This window comes from Dermochelys coriacea, chromosome 18 (genome assembly GCF_009764565.3).
Source record: "Dermochelys coriacea isolate rDerCor1 chromosome 18, rDerCor1.pri.v4, whole genome shotgun sequence".
NCBI classification, from domain to species: Eukaryota; Metazoa; Chordata; order Testudines; family Dermochelyidae; genus Dermochelys; species Dermochelys coriacea.
In genome coordinates, this window is record NC_050085.1 from 16,989,427 (window position 1) to 17,015,383 (window position 25,957).

Sequence of the window (25,957 nt, forward strand, 5' to 3'; positions counted from 1 at the left end):
TTGCTTTCCTTCAAAAAACAAAACAAAAAAAACCCCCATCTCTTCCCATTGCAGACGCTAGGGCACATTGGCAAGGTGATCAAGGTGTTTGGGGATGGAGACTTGAGAGTGTCTGTCGGAGGGCAGTCCTGGACCTTTAACCCAGCTTGTCTCACGGCCTACCAGAGAGACGAGGATGCAAACCTCATGACAACGGAGAACACCAAGGAATCCAAAAGTGAGAGAGCAGGGAGGGAGATGTGATCCAGTTCTGGCCAGGGCTGAAAAATAACCACTTCATCTTTCTAGGGTAACAAAAGTATTTCTCTTTAGAACGTGTCAGATGTTAACTGACTAATCGCTACATCACTCTTCTCCAAGCAGAGTCCCAAAAATCCATTTTAACCAAATCAGGGGAACAATGATGGCCTCAAGGTTAAGCCACAGGACTAGGATTTAGGGCTCCTGGGTTCTTTTCCTGGCTGTTTTGTAGGATTGCTATTTTGGCAGTGGGTAAATGGCATAACCTCATGTGCCTCAGTTTCCCAGTCCATAGCATGAGTATAATGATGCTTCCCTACTTTGCAGGGGGTGGGAAGGTTTAATTCATTAATGTTTGTTGGTGCCATCAGATCCTTCCATGCAATGTGCTATGGGGGTACAAAGAATTACTATGCCCAGCCCGTGCTGGCAGTGAAACTGGGGTTTGGTTTTGTTGTTTCCTGTTTTGCAAATCTGTTCATGGAAGTTCTGTAGCCTGGCCATATGTTTGAGAAAGGGGAAGGTTTGTTGTTTTGTCTTGCAGAATAAATTGATCCTACATCACTTACCCAAGAAAAGTTAGCATAAAAAAAGACCTTTGAGAAACTGCTGGGGAACAAAGTTTGTGGCTCCATTCAGGAATTGGTTTAAATCCTGTTGAACTTTGGGGGAAATTCAGGTCTAGAGCCAAACTCGGTGACTTAGCACTTTCTCTGATGGAAAATAAGAAGTGGAACTCCCATCAGACACCAGGGAAGTGTAGTGAGTGCAAACCAAATCTGAAATCCCGTGGTCAGGATTTTCCTTTCTCCTGCAGGGTATGAGCCTTTTATTGTCTTCCAACTCCCTCCTTCCCTACAGCTAGGAATTCATGTTATTGCTTGCCCACATGTAATGACCCTTAAGGAGGGATCTTCTGCAGGCATTGAACCTGGGATCTCTGGATTTAGAAGTATCAGCCTCTGTTGCTTGAGCTAAAGGACTATCTATGTCTGTTAGCTAGAGGCAGTAAAGTAACAAGTTCATAAAGCTCTTTATATGGACTGGTCAGTATCGAGGGACAAAGGCCCATACTGGGTTCATGTGGTCACACATACAGCTGCTCATTGCCACTATGTAACCTGGGGCTGTTTCTCATCCCCACACAGGCACTTTGATCTCCATCCTAGAGAAGCTGCTGTGCCAGAAGATGGAATTGGATCATCCAGGGCGCTTGGTCGTTGAGGCGGCGCATGGCAATGCTGTTAAAGTCGAGGACCTGGTTCAAAAATACCCAGACAAGGCAAGTCCCAGAGAAACCCTCCAAGGTTGATGTCTTTTGTTGTCGATGTGTAAAGCAAATGGGGGGCTGCTAAAACCTACTCTAAGGAATTAACAGCGGGTGACTGGTTTTTTGCTTTAACTGACAGTCCTAGAGCTTGCCTCTGCTTCAAGGGGTCCTCTGCTCCCCCTGGCAGGGCTGTGGGACTCTGGTATGCAGAATTTCCCTGTGCCATTGTAGCTCAAGAAGAAGCGTTGTCCAGTGGTTAGAGCAGGGGGGACTAGAAGTCGAGAGCTGAGTTGCTGTGGTATCTTAGACACCTTTTGTGTGCCTAAATTTCCTCCCCTGCCAAACGGCGAATCATAAAACTCATTGCTTCACAGCACGGGGCGGGAGGCTGAATTCCTTGGTGTGTGTAAGTTGCTTTGAGATCCAGTGGAGGGGGTTGAGGCATTATCCCAGGAATTTAGCTGGGATAACTGCCATGTCTTAGCAAGGCACTTTTTGCCTGGGTTTGGGCTGGGCAGGAAACCCCACTGATCTAGCCTGAGAAGTCTCCCTTACGCACCGAAGTACAAGCAGGCTCTATGCTAACAGACCCACCAGCTTGAACACTGCCCTCTCCTTTCCTATATCCACTCTTTAGAATTCACATAAGCAGCCTGACATGCCCAGTTTCTAATGGCAACCAACACAAGAAATGTGTATTTCAGTGACAGGCCTGCTTTGCTTGAATCCTTCCAGGAGCCAGGCAGCATGGCTGGAGGTGCAGCCCCAGGCTACCTGCTATGTTCTGCTGCATCGGGACTGAGTAGAGGTGTCTAGTAGGATCAGACCAGTGGAGCCAATCCCAGAAGAATAGTTTGTGTTCATGTAATTTCTACTGAGGCACCATGGTCTGGTGGTCAGGGCACTCAAATGGGACTCGGAATTCTTGGGTTCTATTCCCACCTCCACCATCACCTTCCTCTGTGACCTTGGGCAAGTCATTTAGCTTCTCAGTGCCTCATCTCTGTAGAATGGGGATAGTGAGATCTGTTGATGAAGGGTGCTATACAAAAGCTAACCCGTATTACTATGTACCTGTTTGCATTATCCGTGCACACGTACTAGGCACTTGTGATGATGTGGCCCTCATCCTAATGCATTGCTGATAAAGAAAATAATTTGTATACAGATGCCTCCCCAGTAGAGTTTGGGAGCTGGGTGGTCTCGGTAGCCACCTATTCAAACGCTGGCAGATTGCCCAAGATCCTAGCTACCGCCTTAAAAGCTGCAGGTTTGTGCGTGAGTAAATGTATCTGTCACAAGCCAGAGAACTAGAGGGCAGAATGCCTTCGCATGGTGTCCTTGGAAGCAGCTGGGAAAGGAACATAAATCCTCTGGAGGCCATGGTCATGTGGCAAGCAGGAGCAGATTGATGGGACATTAGCAAACACCAGGATCCATTCTGAGAGGACTATAATGAAGCTGAGATCTAAGGTCTGACTTAATGGTTTGCTGCCAGATAATTGTTCCAGTTCATTACATGCAAAGTAAGGAGATACGGGGAGGAAAGGAATATAGCCAGGCACCAGTGACTGGGTCTAATCTGAAATGGGAAAGTGCCAAGTGTCAGGATTAGGTCAGGAATAGTCTCACTTCATCCTGGCCTCGGAGAGGAATTTGTTCTTTCTACTAGACAATTATAAATAGCGAGAGGCAGGCGGATCCAAGGGCTTGCTCAGCAAGGTGAGATGAATTGCCTGCCAAGGGGCTCCCAATGGGGCAGATACCAGTGTTACGCCCTTTACGTAAGGGGGATGCATTGGCATCCAGTGTGTCATTACCAGCATCACCATCCTGTCTAAGCCCAAGAAGGAAACCCTGCACAAACTGCTGCTTTGCACAGGATCAGCTGTAGAAAAACTCCGTGTTACTTGCCAAACCATGAAGCCTTTGCCAAATCCCTCACTCTTTCCCTTTAGCCATTCATTGATTTCATTAGGTTTCAGAGTAGCAGCCGTGTTAGTCTGTATTCGCAAAAAGAAAAGGAGTACTTGTGGCACCTTAGAGACTAACAAATTTATTAGAGCATAAGCTTTCATTAGCGTCCCTGCCCTCCTGTCTTGGCCTTCTACTTTGGTCTTCAACTCCTTGATCCTTAAATCTCACAGCAGCAGGTCAGCACTGCGATTAGCCCTCCAGGCTGCCCGGTATGCAAGTCTGAGTGACTGAGAATACTTGGTGCTTGTATCACATTTGCCTCCTTCAAAGCCCAGTGCGAACATCAACTGATCTCCCGGCCCCCTGCCAGGCAGGGAGGTATTGTTGGCTACTGTAGCTTTTGGTAGAGAAGTTAAGAATCAGCCCTGGTCCCTGTGGGATTTGGCACAAGATCTGGGATTAGACACCCAGGAGTTCCTGACATAGCATCCAGGTCTGTGCTTGCACCACTCCCTTTTTGGCAGGAAGTGCCCTTTCACTGTTGGGGTCTGGAATGAGTCAATATGTTGGTTGGGGCAGGAAATGCCTTTTATTTTAGCTTTGTACAGCAGCCAGGGCAGTGCAGTGCCATTTAAAGTGGTGTTGGCGGCATAGATTTGCTGCATACAGTAAACTTCAGTACGCTACCTCTCTCCTAAACCTAAAACAAAGGTTCTCAATGGGGAGGCCATCAGACTTTTGGGGGCACAACAAGCCTCTGATTCATAGATTCCAAGGCTAAAAGGGACCATTGTGATTATCTAGTCTGATCTCCTGTATCACACAAGCCATGGAACTTCCTAAAATAGTTCCTGGAGAAGAACTTTTAGTAAAACACCCATCTCGATTTAAAAGCAGTCAGTGATGGAGATGGGAAATTGTTCCAATGGTTAATTATCCTCACTGTCAAAAATTTGTCTTAAATTTTCAGTCTGAATTTGTCTAGATTCAACTTCTAGCCCTTGGAGTGTGTTAGACCTTTCTCTGCTAGATTGAAGAGCCTGTTATTAAATATTTGTTACCCATGTAGATACTTACAGACTGTAATCCAATCACACCTTAATCTTCTCTTTAAGATAAATAAATTGAGCTCTTTGACTCTGTCACTGTAAGACCTGTTTTTTAATCCTTTAATCATTCTTGTGGCTCTTCTCTGAACTCTCTCCAATTTTTCGATACCAGTCTTGAATTGTGGGCACCAGAACTGGTCACAGTATTCCGGTAGCAGTAGCACCAGTGCCAACTACAGAGGTGAAATAACCTCTCTGCTTCTACTTGGGATTCCCTCATTTATGCATCCCAGGATCACATTTGCTCTTTTGGCTTTATCATCACATTGAGAGCTCATGTTCCACTGATTATCCACCAGGACCCACAATTAAATGCATCCGATGAAGTGAGCTGTAGCTCACGAAAGCTTATGCTCAAATAAATTGATTAGTCTCTAAGGTGTCACAAGTACTCCTTTTCTTTTTGCGAATACAGACTAATAAGGCTGCTACTCTGAAACCTTAGAATACAAGTAATCATCTCTTTCCCATCAAATTATACAGTGTCTTGGAGCAGGGACAGTGCCTGAATGCACATTGAGACCTTTCCTAAACAATTATGTGCCTGGATCCTTCCATTATTGCAGGTTGATATAAAGAATCAGGGCAGAACCGCACTGCAAGTTGCTGCCCACCTGGGCCGGGTGGAGGTTGTGAAGATCTTACTGCAGGCGAATGCCAACATCGACCTGAGGGATGAAGAGGGGGACGCAGCTCTCCATTATGCAGCTTTTGGGTAGGAGCTTTTTCTCCCTTTGTACAAGTGTAACCTCAGTGATGCTCTGTGCCAAGGGCCTGATGCTCAGCTGGTGCAAATCAGCATAGCTAGATTTGAACCAGCACCGCAGAGAGGGAAAAGGCCTCCAACCATGCAGCTGCACTATACGCTAGCTGAGTATGTGGCCCTCAAATGTGATTTGCATGAAGCCCCAATCTCCATGGGAGGGTGAATTCTCCATGGTTACGAACACCTTGGGAGAAAAGGGGGGTTATGTGAAAGGAAGAGAAGGTGATTGAGTTTTGAGTTCCTTTTTTGCATGTCTGTGTACAGTCTAGACAGACAGGAGGCTGAATTCTGTTCTCTATTACCCTGGTGTAAATCCAGAGAAACTCCATCAAAGTCAACAGGGGTTACTCCAGATTTACATTACGCCAACAGAGAGCAAAGCCTGGTGCTCCAGTTAGAAGGATTTTTTTTTTTATGAGACAAGAAAAGGATTCAGGAACCAAGATACTCATGATGTTGCATGTCTAATAGTTGCAGACAGAGAATCTCATCTTTTGATCATGGTGTGCAATTTTTTTTACACCAGGAATCAAGCTGAGGTTGTCCATGTGCTTGTCAGTCAAGGAGCCAATGCAGACCTGCTGAACAATGCCAAGTGCACAGCCTTCTATGTCGCTGTCAGCAAAGGATTCACGGAGATCGTGCGGATCCTTTGTGAGCACAACTGTGATGTCAACCTCCCAGTAGGTTATTTTCATGCCTCTTATCATGGAAGATATTTTTGCTGCTTAACTGTTGTGGGTGAAAGTCGATTCTGAGAGCTTGGCAGTGTCCTGTGGTGCTGTGCTGGCTTCTGCCTAGAACTTGCAGCCACCCTTCTAGTCTAGTTCTGGGTCCCTCCCTACACACCGACTCCTCTTTGCCCACGCCAGAGGAGCAGCTGGTGTGGGGTTCTGCTCCTTTTGCTGCTGCAGTTCCTGGGAGAGCCCTGAACCATGGGGGGCTCTCGGGAACCACAGCAGTGAAAGGAGCAGAATGTGGGGCTGCCGGGTAGCTCCATGCTAGCAGCTGTTCCGGCACAGCTGTACCAGTACTGCCCCCAGCCCTGTCCTCTGGCAGGGCTGCCTACAAACCCCAGACAGGAGACGCTAGACGCAGCTGCATGGAAGGGCTGGGGGTGGTACAGCCATGCTGGAGGGGGACAGCCCCACGTTCTGCTCCTCCTGTGTCTTTCCGGTGTGGCGTACCGGCTATAAATATCTTACTGGTACGGCGCACCGGACCGGACCACCCTACTTGCACCACTGCCTTTAACCTGGTCCAATAGCACCTTCTGCTATTCCAGCACAGGGTGACCCGTTAACTGCGTTATATCTGAAGGCTCCAACGATGCCTCTTCCTGTTCCTGATATCAGGGGCTGGTGAAATTTTATTTTTCAATCTGGTATAAAAGAACTTGAGAGAGCAGCAATGAAGTCACTGGGCCCGTCCCGTTTCTAGGGCTACCGGACTGGTCTGTAACTAGCCTTTAGAGACCAGTGAAGTAGTTTTTCTTCTTGGGGGTGTGAAATTAGGGGATTGGCAGTCCAGGAAACCGATGGCCTCTGTCTGTCCCCCATGATCTAGGTTCTGGCTACACAAGCATGCCCATCTCCCCTGTCCGTGTGCCTCAGCCTCGACTCATAAGGACTCCTCCTAGGAGTGAAAGGAGAGACCCCTACTCTCCAGCAGGCCCATTCAGACCTTGGCTTCTATCATCAAGATTGCCAGCCTCAAGGCTGGCCAGTGGTGGGGGTGGCTCTTTTGGTAATGGGGATGGTCGTCTACTAGGAGCTGAGGCCCAAAAAATTCATTTCATGTAGACCATCGAACCACCATTGTGTGGTGGTGACTCATGGTTGTTTGGCCTGCACTTGATTCAAACCAGAGGCCCTGTATCCTTGTCTCAGCCAGCCCCTCAGGGATGGTTTGTTGGAGGGGACTCTCTCTGATGTCACCTGTGCTTTGCTATGGCTCCTTGTAGGATTCATTTGATGACACCCCCCTGCACTATGCCATCACCGCCGATTTGAAAAACATCATCGAGATCCTCACTGAGGTACCGAACCTAGATTTCACAGTCCAGAACCGCCAAGGCTTCAACCTGTTGCACCATGCTGCTCTGAAGGGCAACAAGCTGTAAGTGAAAGGGGGGAGCTTTTAGCATGTGACCCTGTTGATCAGGGTGCGGTGTGCGTCGCTGGGAAACCCACAGGACATGGGAGGCCCCCTGGGACGGGCTGAGGAGATGCTGTGTAATCCTGACAGGGAGCGGAGCCTGGGTCTGAGCTATAAATTCCCTGCTCTTCTGTGATGAATCGGACACAGCGACCGCGGTTGGTGAAAGGGGCATTGGGAGACCAGCAGACTCTCTATGAGGCTGGGGAAAGGGGATGAAAAGCCTTTTGAGGAAAGGGCTGAGGCTGAGGACATGGAAATGTACAGAGCAGAAATGCCCCTCCCAGCAGAACTTGGCTCCCTGGCTGCCGTTGCTTGTGCCACCCCTCATCCAGACCCCCTCTGCCAATTTCCAGAGGAAATCCCTCTCTCCTTGGGGGGTGAACTAGGTGCTTCTCCATAACCAGTTTGTAGTATCTGATATTGTCCTGTTAGGGGAGAGATCCTTCCCTTGCAAAAGGAGGTGGACTCTGGGCCTCTCAGATCCTTTCCCTATCTCTAACCCCCATGGTCCTGTATCAGTGTGTTAATTCTCTGCAGAAATGGCTCCTCAGTCAGGGAGGATGAAGCTGAGATCACCACAATCATTACACCAAGGATCGGTGATTATCAGCAGTGCAAGCACAGAGAGTGTCTTAAGCAGTCACCTTTCTGCTCCTCTCCCACCTTCTCTTCTACAATATGCCCATGCATTTAGCCTTGCGAAGCACAGCAGAGTCATCTTTTGAGATGGAACCAGAAATAGGTGCTTAATGTTCCAAAAGGCGATTTCCTAAGCATTAGCTGAAAATAGTCCCGTCCCTCCGCTCCCAGAGAGCAATGAACATTCCTAAAACCTAATCTCCTTTCAGGAGAAAAGGCAGCAAAACGCTTCATTTGTTTGTTCATTTTTTCTCTGCTGCCTTGTGAGCAGCCTCTGTTTGAGTCCTGGAAAGCGACCCACATACAGACGCGATTTCTGGCAGAGGTCTGAAGCCTTTTCAAGGATTATGAGATCTGTGAAAGTACAAATAGCTCAGTTTCCTGACAAATACCTGCAGACAGGCTGCACCCCTCACAAACTTCCCGGCTACGTGTCTGAGACCTGTATTTTAAAGCAATTGGAGAAGTCTTGTGTGTCTAGTTGTGATTGCCTAGGTAAAGCTGCCACCATAGATCCATTAAAAATCATGGTTCTGTGCATCTATAAAAACTAAGGCCATGTGTACACTAGAAACTTTTGCTGGTGTTAGTGTCAGTGTGAGGGGTGGGATTCTTTACAACATTTTTATACCAGGAAAAAGCTCTAGTATAGATGCAAAAAAAAAGATTCCTTTTGCTGGTGTAGCTTATTTCATTGGAGGAACTGATATAACCCTCATCTCCACTAGAGGAGTTATCCTAGCAAACCTTCTCTAGTGTAGACAAGGCAACACATTTCCTGACTTCTCAAAAGACTGAGAGTCCAGTGAACCCTGCCATGTTGGTTAAAGAAGAGGAGAATAATTTTTTTGAAGCCTCAAGTCACATGACTAGCACTCAAAGATCAGTTGCTTTTGGAGATAGCCAGATATCCATTTCTTTGAGGAGGCAAAAGAACCAGGGGAAAATGTGTACAATTGCTGACACCGAAAATAAATATAGAACACACAACCAGTTTTCCATTTTTTGTTGGGTTTTGGGGGGGGGGGGGGGAGTCTTGATTGGAAAATTATCAAGCAGCCCCCGATGCTTCCTTTGCCCCCCTCCTCTCATTGTGCCTTCACTTGTAACAGCCTCCTTCTTTCCATGTCTCAGACCTCCCCCACTTCTCCCATGGCTTCCAATCACCGACCTCCTTTGACTGTCTGCCCCAATCCTGTGCCTGGAGCATTCAGCTGTTAGGGGTGGGACATTGCAGATGATGACTGAAAACACTGGGTCAGATCCGTCCTGTGTGCGTCCTCCATCAGACCGGTCTGGGGATGCATTCAGCTCATTACTAACATTGCCATTGTGAATTTTCCCGCTTTATTAAAAGAAAACAGAGGGCTTTTGTTTGACTTTCCTAATTCGATCTGTAAGATGGATGGAGCTTTCTAGATCACTGTCCTTGCTCGTGACACTGCCCGTTATAACATTAGGAACATTAATCACTGCTCAACAGAGGAGGCAAGCCTGTCTCTTTTGCATCAGTCTCCTGTTGACAAGTAACTCTCTGGGCTCTCCTTTAATCTCGTTAACCTCCTAGAGCCATAAAGAAGATTCTGGCAAGAGCCCGGCAGTTGGTTGATGCTAAAAAGGAAGATGGCTTCACCGCCCTGCATCTTGCTGCCCTCAATAACCACATGGAAGTAGCAGAAATTTTAATCAGAGAGGTAAATAACTTGCATGAGAAGTGGCAAGTTCATGTTTCGGGTCATCATCAGTTCTCTGGGTGTGAGTCTAAAAGGAAGGGGGGGGGTGTCCAGAGCGTAGAGCAGAGGGACTAGGAATCACTAGGGCAACTGCTGCAGGTTCTGGCTAGGAGTGAAGTATCGTAGCTTGGATCAAAGGGGGCTAGGAGCCCTGATTCCAAAGTGCTATTCCTGCCCCTCAGGACAGTATTCTCTAGTGGTGAAAGTAGGGGACCAGAAGTCGGGAAGTAAATTGGAGTTTTGCCATTGACTTTGGTGGGGCCAGGGTTTTAACCCTGGGATCTAGTTCCAGCTTTGGAGAAAGTGGTGGCTGGGGTTCAGGACTCCTGGGTTTTGTTTGATTCTGATTTGTTGTGCTTGGCTTCTGTTCCCCCACCTCTGCAATGGTGGGTACCCTGCCTCACAGGGATGCAGTAGCTTTATGAATCAATATTTGTTGCCACAGAGATCCCTAGGGGGCACAGTGTAATGCGAAGTATTAAGGTGATTTTATTATGTCTGGTGTAGTCCCCACTGCTAACCCAGTTTCAATTTAAAGTGCATTCTGACTCCTCACCAGTACTGTCCTCTGCAGACCCAGTGCTGGCAAAATGACTGTTGAGCCTTCTAATAGGGTATCCTTTCAGGAGAGGCTAGCTGCGTGTTTGCTGCATCCTGTCTCCTGGCAGTAGAGAGATTTTCCTATTATTCCCTCAGCGGTCTGAGTCCTTGAGGGAAAGCGAAGCAAAAGGCACAACAGGGAATCACTCTTGCTTTGTGGAGTTTAGGAGCTGGTCCGTGCCTGTCTGGACTTGTTCCAGGCCTTCAGTTTGCAGGTATCAAGTAATTTATTGGCCGTCACCTCCAGATCATTACCAGCCAGGAGGAAAGTCCCATGCACTTGTTCCCTTGCAATAACCTCTGCATCACCTGACTGTCGAGGCTTTCTGGACCTTGGGGCAAGGATGAAAAGTAGGATCTCCCTTTAAGGGTCGCTGTGATGTTTTTCTCCCTTTAAGGGTCGCTGTGATGTCAACCTCAGGAACAGCCGGAACCAGACTCCCCTGCACCTGGCAGTCACCCAGGGGCACATGGACTTGGTGCAGCTGCTGGTACGCGAAGGCAGCGATGTCAACGCCGAGGATGAGGATGGAGACACAGCCATGCACATTGTCTTAGAACGGCAACAACTGATGTCAATCATGGCAGAGGAACAGGAAGGTGGGGAGGGACCATCCCTCTTTTCCAAGGTGAGAGAGAGACAGGGAACAGCGCTGCTCCAGGGAAGTGCCTTGTGGCGTTGGAAGGGTCATGGACAGTCGGTTAGGGTGGGCGGCAGTCTCCAGCGGGAAATGGTGGAGTCCTTTAAAAACTAGACTGTACTAAGCACTTGGGAATGTGTTTGTAGGGAATGACGCAGCCTTGATCAAGGGGAGAAGGGCTGGATGTGACTGAATGGGCCTTTTTCCATCTCTGAGTCCTATGATACTTGGCTCTCAGATGTGAACTCCCCCATTGTTCCCCCAAGAGCTGCATCAGTATCCCTTTCTCCGTTTTACAGATGGGGCAGAGAGAGGGGAAGTGGCTGGGCCCCAGTAACAGAGCCAGGAGTCCTGGCCTTAGTTCATAGACCGTGCTGCACTGACTCACTTTTCCTGTTGGATGGTACTAAGAACATAAGGACAATTGACCTGCACAGTGTGAAAGTAGCTGGGTAGGGAACAAGACACCGTGTGCATGTGGCAGGGGGACTACGTCGTATCCAAGCAAGGGGTAGTTTTCATCCGTCACCTTAGCTCCATTGAGGGGCATGAGAGAGAGTATCTCACACTACCTGTTGAACTCTATAAAGGGTAAAATCCTGGCCCCACTGAAGTCAGTGGCAACACACTCATTACTGTCAATGGTGCCAGAATCATGCGTACTCCCCTCCCCCTCTTCCCCCCTGCCCCCTATCATTGATTTCACTCCGTTTGGGGCAAAAGGTGTGAGAGGCAGTGGAATTTGAGTAGAGGAGTGCGGCTGTTTCACGTCTTTCCCCCATCTCCCCTTCCCCTCAGTGAGGAGGAGCTGGAGACTGAAGTAATTACTTCCCAGCATTCCACCTCTTGCTATAGTCCTTGTAGGTGCTTGCTCTGAAGGCCTGGAGGCTTCCCTTTTACAGTTCCTACTTGCAAAACAAACACGCTAGGAGGGGGGAATGTTGTGGGGCACCCCCAACCAGACCTCGGGAACCGTTGTCCTGCAAGGCCACAAGTGCAGTGGAAAAGCTGCTTTTCAGCATGCCAGCTATCTCTCTGGGCCAAACTTGTCCCTGGTGTCACATGGCTGACTTCAGTTGTAATTGCTCCAGGGCTGAATTTCACATTCGGTCTGAACTCGGGAAAACTTGATCTTTAGGCCTCAAATAGAGGGGCCAGGGCATGTCAGCTATTGGAAGCTTAGTCCTCCTGCAAAGGCTTTCGGCGTAAAATTAGCCCTTCAAACTACTCCATCACCTGTTTACATACATCTACACTTGTGTGCCAATTTACAGCGGAAGCTGTGTAGGCAAATGCCAAATGCGCACAATCTGGGTGAGATGAGAATTATTCCAGTGCAAAGATAATTTGACAAATTAAAAAATCTGACATCAAATTCAAATGTAATTTAAAATTAGAAAACTCAGTTCTGCACACTGTGCGCCAAACTGCCTGTTTCTCCCCTCCCCCGCATCCTACCCATATCTGCTCTGAAAATTCCACCTCTTCCATTCATTAGCTTGCTGTATCCCATGACACCAGCTTTGATTGCAAGAATTGATGATGCCAGTGGGTGGTACAGGATGCACAAATAGGTCCCCCCAGCAGGGCAGAGGCTGATTGCTGATTCGGTAATCAGAGCCCAGCGCCAGCTTCCCTACTTTTTGCTAGTCGCAGGCAGTCTGTCAATCATTCGTCACTCTTTGTTCTACCGGTCTGGAAACATGAGCAAAGGTGGCTGCAGAACGGGGCAGGTTCCTAGTAACTTGCTGAGCTCTTTTTATAGAGGCTGACTAGCTTTTGGGACTGCCATGCTGCAGGCCCTAGGAGCTAATACTGCAGGCAGAGATTTTTCAAAGCTGTCCTAATGGTTTTGGATGCCCAGTTCCCTTTACTATTAATTGGATTGTGTCCTCCGCGGGCTTTGATAGTCTCAGCCTAAATGTACAACTCCTTCCACTCTAATTTTATAGGGCCTGATGTAATGCCCTTGTCAAGTAACATTCTCTATTTGCAGAATAGGTACACACCCAGCAGCCCAGGCTAGCCTCCCATATGCACTTCCCCCCAGCTATTAACGTGCCTAGCTCTAGCATGGAGGGGGCACCATCGCCCAGGCATGGGGGGCAATTTAGTCTGAGTGATCCATTCAGTCCTGGCCTCTGTGCTGTGACGGGCAAGTAGGGTGTAAATAGCAATGGTGGTTTCTTTGGTGTGGACGCCTTTCTGCTGGGGTCTGAGCTGAGATCCCTGCACTCATTTCAGGTGGGCCAGCAGATGGCGTTACCTGTTGCTAACTGGAGGCGGGAGCGGGCTGAGATTCAGATAGTCCCTTTCTGTTCTGCAGCATGCACATGACCTACTGGGCCAACCAGTGGATATTCCCCTGGGATGCATTGGTGCATTCAATAATCTAAGAAGGCAGGGACCTTCCCTGTTCCCCTCACCCTAAATAGCTGCCACTTGGGACTCCATCCACTAACTATTTCATCCCTGAAGCTTTAACGTAGTGTCTTTAATGTACCTTGTAATGGAAATGTGTTTGTGCCGCCTCTGTGCAAAGCAGCTTCGATGCCTGTCTCTGCTCCCAGGAGGCTCAGGAGTCTAATCTCAGGAGGCCTGCGGCTAAGAGCTTGGCCCTCAGAGCAGCGTGTGGTGGTGGGGAATCTTGCTTGCCTGCACTGGGATTAGCTCTGCCAAGAGCCTTAAGCTCAAAATACAAAAGGAATTGGTGGCAGAACAAGGGTTAAATGGAAGAGGTTGGGGTGGAGGATGGGATACAGCACAGACTTCCTCTGTTATCACGCTGTTTTGATAAGTCTCCAGGCCAAACCCCCGGGGAATCCCCAGAGCTGAATTACATTTCCATATTTTAAGCCTCTTGGTGTAGCAGATCAGACTTGTATCATTGGACTTATCTGCAGCAAACCTTCAAGCTCAACAAACTGCCAGCCTGCCAGCCTAATCTGGTGCCACTCAGACATGCTCTGAATTTAGCTCTCTGATTTCAGTGCCGTGTAGAAAGGCAAAGCAAAGTTGGGTCGTGCTGGCAGAGTTGTAAAATAGAATGGCTGTCGGGGTGTGTGAAATTGGCATTTCATGTTTCATTTTTTACAAAACCAGTCGGCATCTCCACAAATCTAACAAATGGAGCCTTCTCTGCATCAGCTATTATCCCCATTTCACAGGTGGGAAAACTGAGGCCCAGTGGGGGGGGAGGAGTGGTTTTCCCAAGATGAAAAGTGACCTAGTGGCAGAGCTAGGAATACAACCCCGGTGTCCTGAGTCTCAGTCCCATGCCTTAACAACACTGTCCTCTCTATACTTTACCCTTATCTTGACATGGATGGATTTGACCAGGGCTGCTTCCTTCTTACCCTCATGTCTCATTAGAGTAGTGCAGAGCTTAGGTGCCTTGCTGTGTGTCAGTTTTTATAAGCTATTGCCAAACTAATGAGCCATCTGTTGTGGTTTTCTCCCTGTAACACACACACACACTCCTCCTCCTTCTCCTTTATTGCGATGGAAATTGCAAATACCAACAGATAGACCCTGTTCTTCAGCCTGGCACTAAATGAGTCACTAGTTTTATGTCTGAAAAATTGTACGTGTAAGTTATTGGCAGGGTAACTATGAGAGATTGGAAGGTCTTGTGGTTAACACACTGGACTGGGGACTAAGGAGATCAGCGTTCAATTCCCAGACTTCTTGTGTGACCTTGGTTAAGTCACTTTAATCTCTCTGTGCCTCAGGTCCCCACCTGTAACGTGAGGATGATAATCCTTCCTTTCTCGCACCTTTAATCTGTTTCATCTATTTAGATCACTCTCTCTGGAGCAGGGAATATCTCTTACTACAAGAATGTACAGCACCTGGCACAACGAGGCCCAGTCTTGGCTGATGCCTTTAGGCACTACTGTAGTAAAAATAAGTATGTGACTTGGATGTCTAAGTATCTGATTGTGTTCACAGATAAGGGATGCAAAATTACACCTGCAGCTCTTTGCACCTGCAAATTGCAAGCACGAGAACTGAGGCTGGTTTTCTAGGGTCTGACCCATAGCCAGCTTTCTGAGTGCCTTAACAGAGACTTTCTCCCCCTCTCTTAGCTTCAGGCTTCCGGCTTCCTTGGAAATGTAGAGCTGAATGTTGGTGCTGCGATTGCGTGTTACCTAGCACAGGAAGGAGCAGATATTAATTACGCCAACCACAGGGGAAAGTCTCCCCTGGATCTCATTGCAGATGGAAGGATAGTCCAGATGATCAAGAACTTTTCCCAGAAATTCAGGTAGGCTACACAGTGTGATCATTTCCTAACCCCAAATGTATAGGTGCTAGCCATGCCAGACCCTCTTAGTCTGCTCTGCAAGGTGTGGGGTACCTTCAGCTGCTATTGACTTCTGTGGGAACTGATCTTACGTGAATGCCTTGCAGAATTGGTGTCTTCTAGGAGAACTGGCTGGTGGTCGGTCTCAGCCTTTGACATCTCTCTGATGCCAGTCTGGGGGCCTGGCCTATGCTTAAAATTTTGCTGGTATAGCTATGTCGCTTCCCTAACCCATGTAGCTATGCTGCCAAAAGCCCTAGTGTAGACACATTTATGCTGGCAAAAAAGCCCTTGTTTGTTTCATTTGGGGAACTGGTAAAGCTAAACCAGCAAAAGAACTCCACGAGGTCTGAGCCTCTCCTGTTTGGGGGCTGCTGGCAACGTATTTCCGGCTTCTTGCTGGGTTCCAGGATATCCTCTGCAGCTCACAGAGAAGGATGTAGCAGACTAGTGATACTTGGATAAACTCAGCAGCCTGACTTTGAATAAAGAGACAACTGCATGTTAGCCGCCCAGCTTCTTACTGCAGGATGGGGTGTCATTTGGCCCTGTAACAGGGCCTGGGCACTGCTTACGTGGGCTCTCTGCCCAGAGGTGAATTTCACCCTATTGGTCTCTGAACATCAAATCATTGGAGCTGACCTCTGTCTTGCAGTGCAGTTCTGGGATTTGTTTCACTCTTAATCTAGGTTTCAGAGTAGCAGCCGTGTTAGTCTGTATTCGCAAAAAGAAAAGGAGTACTTGTGGCACCTTAGAGACTAACAAATTTATTAGAGCATAAGCTTTCGTGAGCTACAGCTCACTTTCATCAAAATGCATCCGATGAAGTGAGCTGTAGCTCACGAAAGCTTATGCTCTAATAAATTTGTTAGTCTCTAAGGTGCCACAAGTACTCCTTTTCTTTTTACTCTTAATCTACTAATTACAGGATCCAAGTGAAGTACAGAAGGCAGTGAACCCCAAATGCCATGTAAAGGGTGGGTTCTGGAAGCCCCTGTAGTTGGACAATATCCATCTTTAAATTGATAAGTGAAACAGATGAGCAAATCTGTCTGATATACCCACAGGGAATACAGCATCAAAAATGGCTTGGCCTTTAGTTCCAGTTTTGCAAAACCTCATTGTTTGGGTTTTGGCAGGTCAGACCTGAAACTACAGGTGGTTGTCATCAGAATTCTATCTTATTTGTAGGACCCTACCAAATTCACGGTCTATTTTGGTCAATTTCATGGTCATAGGATTTTTAAAATACTAAATTTCATGATTTCAGCTATTTAAATCTGAAACTTCACAGTGTTGTAATTGTAGGGGTCCTGACCCAAAAAGGAGTTTGGGGCAGGGGCGGGAGGTTGCAAGGTTATTGTTGGGGGGTTGCGGTACTGCTACCCTTACTTCTGCACTGCTGCTGGCGGCGGCGTTGCCTTCGGAGCTGAGTAGCTGAAGAGCAGCAGATGCTGGCTGGGAGCCCAGCTCTGAAGGTAGAGCTGCCACCAGCAGCAGTGCAGAAGGAAGGATGGCCTGGTGTGATATTGCCACCCTTACTTCTGCACTGCTGCTGGTGGGGTGCTGGGCACCCAGTCAACAGCCACCGCTCTCCGGGTACCCAGCTCTAAAGGCAGCGCAGAAGTAAAGGCGGCAATACTGCAACTCCCCTAAAGTGAGCTGTAGCTCACGAAAGCTTATGCTCTAATAAATTTGTTAGTCTCTAAGGTGCCACAAGTACTCCTTTTCTTTTTGCGAATACAGACTAACACGGCTGCTACTCCGAAACCTAAAATAACCTTGCGACTCTCCTGCAACTCCCTTTTGGGTCAGGACCCCCAATTTGAGAAAAGCTGATCTCCCCCGTGAAATCCGTATAGTACAGGCTAAAAGCACACAAAAGACCAGATTTCATGGCAGGAGACCAGATTTCAGGGTCTGACACACATTTTTCTTGGCCGTGAATTTAGTAGGGTCCTACTTATTTGCATCCCCAACCTCTGGAGAGGAGCAAGGGTTCGGTAAATGTTTGGGATCATTTTAGTATAATCTGATGAAGTTGCTTGGTTTTGTGATTTTTAGCACGTATCCACTTTCTTCCCTCTGCTCAATTAGCTTGCCTCAATGGAGAACAGGGGAAGCATGTTTGTGTGTAATAAAACCCAGTAAGCGGTTAGGGAACATTTCACCCCCATGAAAATGCTTTGAATTTGGTGCATTCAAAAAGGGGGAGGGGGGAATCCTCTTCAGAGGGGATGACTTAGCAGTATCCCAAGATGGGTAGACTCCATCAGCCACCTGATTGTTCCTCCCCTGGCCCCTTCCATTCGCACACTGCTGATACGCACAGGATAACTAGGAAAGAACATCCATGCCATTAGTGTCTGCTAGAATGGTAGCTGGCTATTGGAAAAGCACAGAAAGAATCTGATGCCAAGGGGTTAACCGAACAATTCTGCGTCTTCTGCATGGGGACTTGAATACGATTTAGTGGCTCATCATGTGACAGATGCCATCTTAGACCTGTCAAGTTTAAATAATGCTGTGTGAAAAAGATAGATGGTGTTTACCAGTTCAGTAACTCCTCTGATTTACATTACGTCCTTTGTACTGGGCAGCTGCTCCAGAATGATGGAGGGGCAGATTTAATTAAGGGTAGGCTTCATCTATACCAAAACCAGCCTGTCTTTGTTTTCTCTGCCAACACAGAGCTGAGGTGGGCTGTATTGGTGGTATTTGCCTTAGAATCTCCCCCAAAGCTCAAGAGTGTCATGATCTAGGCTCCACAAAGTTGCACTGAGATTCCAGACAAGAATCCAAATCTATGGGGGGGGTCTAGGCAGTTTGACTGTGGAGTTGAATCCAAACTTCCCCAAAGTTATGGGGAATGTTGTGGATTCAGGAGTCACACCATTGAGGTCAGGGTCCGGCTCAGAATCCAGACTCTCTGGGGTTCAGATGTAGGCACAGAGGTCAGGCCTGTCCCGTGTGCTTACGAGAGCAGTGTAATCAAAGGGTGGCCTTTTCTAAATATCCCAGCTTGCTGACTTTGCACTGCTGATGGCTGTACTGGCAGGGGCCTGCTGTCCTCATCCATAAGAAGTGTTAAATCCTGCACAAATATCTTCCACTCCTTCTCTCTCCCCTTCCCCATGCATTTGGGCTAGATCGTCAGCTGATGTAAACAAAGAGAGCTCTGTCAAAGTCAATGGAGCTTCATAGACTTGCGTTGGCTGTGGATCTGGCCCGTTATCTGGCTCTGAAGCATTTCCCCATACCCATCCCTGCCGTGATAAGGCCATTGGGGAGAGCTGCTGAGCTGCCTTCTGTGTGGGGGGTGTTGCTCCAGCCAGCGAGGATGCTAATTCTTCATGGGATTCTTCATCTTGCAGGGATGAGCAGATTTCTTCAGACAGCTCTGTGGTGACCTACAGCCTGCGCAGAGTGCAGACCACCCCCAACACAATGACCAACCTCAGCGTGGCCAGCATGTTGGCCCCTTCCGAATGCCTGGTTTGTTCTGAGCTAGCTTTGCTCATTCACTTCATCCCATGTCAGCACAGAATCGTGTGTGAAGGTAGGTCGCTCCCATTGGGTCCTTTGCCGGTGCTCACTCCACCTCCCCATTGTGCTTGTCCGGGGAGCATCTTGGGATGGGACTGTTGGGTGCTCACCAGAGCAACCCCAGGGCTATTCCTGCAATGGCCTTTTAGATGTGACACCCTAGGGCCTGGTCATGGAAGCTCCCATTGTGCTGCTGGATTGGGACCCATTGCAGCTGCCCTGGATGGTTTAGAAAGAAGTGGCGGATGGTCCAGTTCCAGCCAGCCATGTTTTCTCCAACAAAACCACTTCCAAGGGATTCCCCCACCCCTTCTGGCTGTCGTCTTCTGTTTCCCTTTGAATTATATTAACAGATCAGCAAGTCTGTTATCTCAGCCGGGTCCCTCCGTCTGGCTGCAGACTTTGGTTAGGAACAAGTGAAAGAGCCCTATCTGTTCCCGTCAGAATACGGGACCATTTTGCAGCTGCTCTGTGGGGATTTGAGTCGGGGGGGGGTTATAATGGCCATTGTGGTAACGCAGCTGCTCAAGAGCTGGGCTGTTGCATGTGAAACTCTAGGGAAGGGGTAGCTGAAGCGACAGGAACAGCATGTAGCTCAGAGAGAAGCCAGTGCTCTCTGCTCTATGCAGGCAAAGACCGTCTCTTACAGTCCAGGTGATTCTTGGATGGTTTAAAAATGTGATGTCCTTGTGTGTCCTCTTTGCTTTTGGGCTCATTCAAGCACCACTGGGGTTAGCTGAAATCTCTCTTCTTCTCCTGCTTCCGGTAGAATGTTCCAGGAGGATGAAGAAGTGCATCAAATGTCAAGTGACAATAACCAAAAAACTCAAGCAAGGTAGGTTTGCTCTTGTTGTCCACGGCTTTGGATAGAAAAGGCCCCACTGAATGTTTGTTTAGGCCGACAGATGACTGCTTGATCTTGGTGAAATTAGCTTGAGGAGGGCATTCGCAGTCTGTCTTGCAGCGCTCTCACAGCGATCAACCCACAGCTAGTCTCAGCAGAGAAGCCACGGGTGAATTGTCTTTCCTCTTTAGAGGCAGTTGTTACAGGCCTGCACAGGGGCCCCGTTGGCAGGGCAGTGTGTTTTTGCCTTGCCACAGCCTGTGCTGTGAATCGATAGCAGACATCTGGGTCTCCAGGTCCATCCGTCCAGCTCCTTGCACCAGCAGTGACTTCACAGTGGAAATTTGTGATCCAGGAAAGCTTGTAACGTGCAAGAGCCTAACTTTGCCCTTGTGCTTTAAAGGCATTTTAACCTAAGTCCATTTATGAGAGCCAAGTAAGCGGGGTTGGGGTTAGTCCCAGGGCAGTTAGGTTTGACTGCTTTGATGGAATTCCCCTCCTACCTTAGCCTGGATCTCTGCAGTTTTATACAGGGAGTGCCTTCCATTCCCATAATTCAATCTCCTGCACAGGGAATAATACCGTAATGAAGGCTGCATGCTGGTTCCATGCCATGGGGTAGCAGACTCCTGCTAGCCATGGTGTTCACCCATGTTGCCTGCTGGCAAACAGGACATGGGGGAGTGGATGTTTCTGCCCCCCCCACCCCCCGGCAGAGGTCACTGAAGACAAACATGCTGCTGCTGACTTGGGTGGCACCAGGCTGTGATCTTGCAAATGGGCCTGATGCCAACTGGCTGCCTCGACCGAAGTATAGAGGAGCCAAGAATCTGTCACATGATATAGACGTACAGAGCTGGCCAGGGCAGAAATCCTCCATAGGAGCATCCATAGGCAGGAGTGCCCTGTTGTTGCTGCATTCTTCAGGTGTATAGAATACAGGAAAATATAATGGCTCCGCCTTCCCGAGTTGGAATCTCTGCAAAGATTCCAGTCCATTGCAGCAAAGAGATTTATGGAAGCAGTCAGGCTTTTGAGCATATCAGCAGGATGTCAGCCGGCTTGGGCCACACCATCGTCACCATTTATCCCTAAGTTCATCCCAAAAATTCCTTACAAACTTAACTGATGTGGTCACTTCACCCACCAGTGGAATGCAGCCACCTCTGGGGTGAATCAGGACATCTGTTTAAAAGCACACAGCAACATGATCTAGTTGTTTAGGAACAGAATGTGAATAGTATTGTCTCTAGCTGAAAGCAGGTGGAATTTATTTACCCCAGCTGGAATTTGCCTAGTACACTGAGCTCTTTCATCTCATCTGAATTAGAACCAAGTATCTCTACAAGTTCTGCTCTGTTGAACTTTGCACATAAGAAGAATTAAATCACCCTCTTGAATTCTGTGGCTTGTGTTGTGCAGGAGATCACAATGCTCTCTATCAACTTTCACAGCTCTGAATCTATAGCCTGAAAAGCTAGAACAGAGAGCTGACACAATACTGCAGACAGGAATATAAACTCGGTGTAGCGAGGGCATGCAGTGCCATAACACGTTGCAGGAGCAGTGTGCCAAGCTCTTTGCTAGCACTGCACTTTTCTCCACTTCCAGGTAGTGGCAGCTGCTTCTGGAATGATGAGGGAGGATGTGCATCTCAGACCACAATGTATATGCCCCTTAACAATTCGGCACAAACCAAAGGAGAGAGAAGCACTGGCCACCCTTTCACAAAATATTTGCCCCTTACTTCTCAAACTGTCTAGACAGGGACAGGGAGTGCATTAGAAGGTGCTTGCGGAGGAAATAGGCAGAGTCCCCAGCCACTAACTTGCTTCCTGTTCCCCACAGACAGCACGGAAGTGGAATGCAGCCCCAGCGCCGAGTCCACTGACCAGCGGAAGCTGATGGAGGAGCTGCAGAGCCGCTACCGCCAGATGGAGGAGCGCATCACCTGCCCTATCTGCATTGACAACCAAATCAAACTGGTCTTCCAGTGCGGACATGGCTCCTGCCTTGAGTGCAGCGAGGCCCTGACTGTCTGCCCCATCTGCAGGCAGGCTATCCGGGACAGGATTCAGATCTTCGTCTGAGGATCTGCGCCCTCCCCTCCCACTCCTACCTTCCTTCCTCCCTTTGTGTGTCCATTTAGTTGAGAATCATGACCCATCCACTGTGTTTGTCTGACTGTGAAGCCATCCTGAAAGGGGGAAAGTGAATCACAAGAGTCAGTCGTGGGGGATATGCTCTCCCCGTAATGAGAGCGAGCCACCAAGCTTGTGGGGAACCAGCCCTCCCGCCCTGTGCTCCTTTCCCAGCATGGACGGCACCAGGTGGATTGCTGACCGGATGCCACCATGCTCTGTGCTGACAACTGGAGGGGCTACAAAATCAGCACCTGGAAAGAGTGCTTTCATGTACAGACGTTTCAAAGGCTGTCCCGCTCTTGCCTAGTTCCCTGCAGCGTCTGATTCGCAGCCTGACACAGCTCTGGCAGGACAGGCTGCGGCCCACTCCTTCTCATCGCCGGCAGGCTGTGGCAAAGCAATACTCTCGCACTTTACATAAGGCGCTATCCGGTGGGATCGGGCACTGCCCCTGGCTCTCCTGCAGGGTTGTCAGTTGTGGAGGATGCTAGTTAGCCAATGTGCTCTCAGAACCAAGCCTTTGGGGCGTGACAAGGTACTTGGATTTGAGCAGGTAGGAGGAGTCTGGAACTGACACGTTCCCAGAGAGAGACAGAGCGTGTGCCTTAGAGATAAAGTAGTGAACATTTACTGAAGAAAATATTGTTGCAGCACGTATTTTTGACCTCTAAGTGAAACTCTTCTGCCAGCAATCTACCTTTTTTTTTTGCAGCCATAATTCCAGAGACTCTTGAACTTTTAACTCATAATGCCAAAGGCTGGTGTCAAATATTCCAACCAAAATGTAAAAAAATAAAATAAAATACGACTAAGGCAGAGAAGAGGAAATTTGTTTTTCTCTTTCTGTTTGGCAGAAAAATTTATTAAACTAGGACCCTTATATTCCATTGAACATTAATAGGAATGTGTGAACAATAGTGTAAATCCTGGGGTCAACTTGATTCCAACTGCATCATGTTTTCCAACCAGTTGATTTGGGAAGAAGCACCATCCCGTGAACTCTCACCCGTACCTGTGACTAGGTTCTAAGGGTGGCACCTGAGGAGCTGCCCTATGTGCGTTGTATGTAGCTTTGTTCTATGCAGTTATGCTGCAGACCAGTATAATCTTTTCTTACACCTAGAAAGCAGTGCATAAAATCAACCGGAACACAGCGTTTCTTTCTTAAATTCATTCATTACCAAAGAGGTGGCAAAGGATTCAAATTAGTTTTGAATCCTTGTGTGTGTGTGTAGTGGTTACAGGAATACATATTGCCTAGTGTCCCAGGAAATTCTTATGTCACAGTTCCCACTTGGTACGGATAATATCTCAGAATGCTTTCTCAGTTGAGTTTATTACAATCTCTGTGCTTTTTCCCAGGCAAAGGTACAATCTTGGGTCACATTTAACCCCCAAATGTAGATTATTTGTAAAAATAAGCTTTGACAAAACTAAGACGTAGGTTTCAAGAACTATATTTTATTCCCAAGAAAACAGATTTTCTAATAAACACTCCCCCCTTTTGTGTTTGCTGCATTGTTCTAAGTAAAAACAACTATGAATGTCCATCTTCTACTGCCCTCTCTCATAGGAAGTGGTACCAGAGACCACCAGTGCCTGCCTATGATGTGAGGTACAGCCGGCTTCAGCAGTGTAACTGAGCATGCTCAGTCCACGTGAGCGTGCTCAGTACAAGCCAAGCAGGAAATCTGGGCGGGGCCTGGGGTCCCCATGTCCTCCACCCCACCCCCATGCGTTGCCTCTGTGTGGTACTTGATGCCTCAGATAATCCCATTCAGTGCAATGGGGCTGTTCATGAAGTAAGTTGCTACTCACCGTACGAGTGACCGAATATGGCCAAATGGGACTCCTCTGTAAAGAAAAGTGACATTGATGAGCCTTGTTTTTATTGTCCAAGCTTGGACAAATGCTGGAAGCAAATAATCTGCATGCAACAGCATGAAATACATTTACAGTTGGATTTTCAGAAGGACTTCCTGTTGGCCTGACTCTGCTCCCACTGAATGCAGTGGGAGTTCTGCTGTGGAGTTCAGTGGGAATGGTTAGCCCAGTGCTAAGATCTGAAAACTCCACCATGGACTTTCCAAAATTCTTTAATAATCTAAGGTGTGATTAAGATGGGTCAGAACATTTTTTTAAAAAATAATTGATTTCTTTGAACCTGATGCTGTCCTTATTGGGACTTGATCCAAAGCCAATTAAAGCCAAGAGGAATTTTTCCGCTAATTTTAGTGGACTTCGAATAGTCCCTAAATCAGAATGCTGGTCCCAAATCAGTCTGAAGAGGTAGGGGGAAAATAACATCAAGTGCTGGGCATCTCCTTTGTAATTAAAATAAGCTTTACAGTCCCCAAAGTACAATACTGTCAGAGTCTATCCAGGTTTCAGAGTAGCAGCCGTGTTAGTCTGTATTCGCAAAAAGAAAAGGAGTACTTGTGGCACCTTAGAGACTAACAAATTTATTAGAGCATAAGCTTTCGTGAGCTACAGCTCACTTCATCCGATGAAGTGAGCTGTAGCTCACGAAAGCTTATGCTCTAATAAATTTGTTAGTCTCTAAGGTGCCACAAGTACTCCTTTTCTTTTTGAGAGTCTATCCAATCAGTGACGGCTGCACTTACTGCTTTCTGCTGTAAATTAATGATTTTACAGGCTGTACTTAAATCCAATATGGCACTAAGCATTAAAAGGACATTTTAGAAAGTATGCCTCGGCTGCAACAACCACCAATGCATTTGGTAAAAGGAAAAACAAACCAATGCACTGTCCTGTATGTCAGACGTATGTTTGTGCTGCTTGGGGGACTGCACATCATGCAACTTCTGTCATGCTCATCTTGAAGACTCTGACACTGGACTTTGTCAGTGTACACAGAAAAGGATACAGCAGATCTCTGGCTTCTTGTTTTGTTTTGTTTGTTTTTTTTAAGTTCTTTGTGCCCTCGATGAAGGTATCTTGGGTCACTTCTGGGCCTGTGAAAATGGGGAACTGTTTGTAGTGAGAATACAGAGTCTTCAACTTCAAGGTGCATAGCTGCTGCAGAAAATGTCTTTCCGCTTTGCAGCAAATAAATTTTTTTCTGTTTTCCTCTTTTAATTTTTTATTTGTTTCAACTTTAATTGTTTCTCAATGAAAATTTCCTTCCAAGCTCTTCAGATCTTGTGCATAGGTCAAGACCCTTTGTGTTGCCAGAGTGGAGGTGGAATTTGGTATGGTCCGCGCTTTAGAGCTATGGATATCTTTTTATAGGTAGATTCCAGGGAGCAATAAAATTAATTTCCTGCCATTGGTTTAGTCTTCAATAAGAAATCTGAGTGGAGATTTTTACCATTTTCCAATCTATTATATTTGGTAGGCTTATATTGAAAGTTTGAACCAGACTGCAGTCAGTACAATTTTCACTCATTCCCCTCTTTTGATGGTGCTTTAAGATAGGAAGATCTTCTAAGTAGCTTTTCAGAGGGGTTTGAGGAAATCAGTTTATCCAGCCTTTCCTGCCATTTAGGAAAAATAATCAAGTTATTCACAGTTTGCCAGAAATCAAGATTGTTTTTCCATTAGGAAGAACTAAGACTGATTTATCAAAGGCTAAAGTTTGACTTGGAAAAGGCAGCTTTCCTAAGCGACATTTGATGGCACAGGAAGGATTCAGATTCAGATAGATAAGAGGGTTTGGGCCTAGCAACCTAAGCACAGGACTGGAACCGAGGAATCCTTGGGTCTTTTATTCCTAACTCTGATGATGATTCTTTCCAGGACCTTGGGCAAGTCCTTTAACCTCTCTGCCTCCATTTCTCCATCTCTAAAATGCATGATTGGGTTTTGAGAATTGATTAAGGTTTATAAAGCACTCCAGAAGATTTGAAGCGCTACATAAAAGGTAAGTGTTCTCGATTCCTGACTACCTGATAGAACCTCTGTCCTCCCTCTGCAGCACGAACATCATTGCATTGGCCCATTAATACCAGACCCCTATCAGTTCATCTGCATGGGGTTGGTAGACAATACTTTTCATATTCAGCTCCGCTGGCAAGCAGGG

At 47.4% G+C, this 25,957-nt stretch overlaps 2 protein-coding genes across 14 annotated transcripts in view; both read left to right on the forward strand.

The window, feature by feature from the left end:
* MIB2 (MIB E3 ubiquitin protein ligase 2) overlaps positions 1–22,743 on the forward strand; it is a 101,447-nt gene extending 78,704 nt beyond the window's left edge. For 7 of the 12 annotated variants that reach the window (XM_038376578.2, XM_043499861.1, XM_043499857.1 and 4 more), the window contains 11 exons: positions 55–217; positions 1,389–1,522; positions 5,103–5,251; positions 5,829–5,985; positions 7,266–7,420; positions 9,669–9,795; positions 10,833–11,063; positions 15,164–15,342; positions 18,756–18,940; positions 19,697–19,762; positions 21,620–22,743. In XM_038376578.2, the coding sequence (XP_038232506.1) occupies positions 55–217; positions 1,389–1,522; positions 5,103–5,251; positions 5,829–5,985; positions 7,266–7,420; positions 9,669–9,795; positions 10,833–11,063; positions 15,164–15,342; positions 18,756–18,940; positions 19,697–19,762; positions 21,620–21,861 (1,788 nt within the window). In that variant the 3' untranslated portion in view covers positions 21,862–22,743. Of the gene's footprint in view, positions 1–54; positions 218–1,388; positions 1,523–5,102; positions 5,252–5,828; positions 5,986–7,265; positions 7,421–9,668; positions 9,796–10,832; positions 11,064–15,163; positions 15,343–18,755; positions 18,941–19,648; positions 19,763–21,619 lie in introns of all 12 variants that reach the window. The other 5 variants (XM_043499854.1, XM_043499860.1, XM_043499856.1 and 2 more) reach the window with 1 other exon arrangement.
* Positions 22,744–24,506: 1,763 nt separating this feature from the next.
* Positions 24,507–25,957, forward strand: part of MMP23B (matrix metallopeptidase 23B) — a 35,881-nt gene continuing 34,430 nt past the window's right edge. For both annotated transcript variants that reach the window (XM_043499882.1, XM_043499884.1), the window contains exon 1: positions 24,507–25,798. The gene's annotated coding sequence lies outside the window, so the exon portion shown is untranslated. The remainder of the gene's footprint in view (positions 25,799–25,957) is intronic.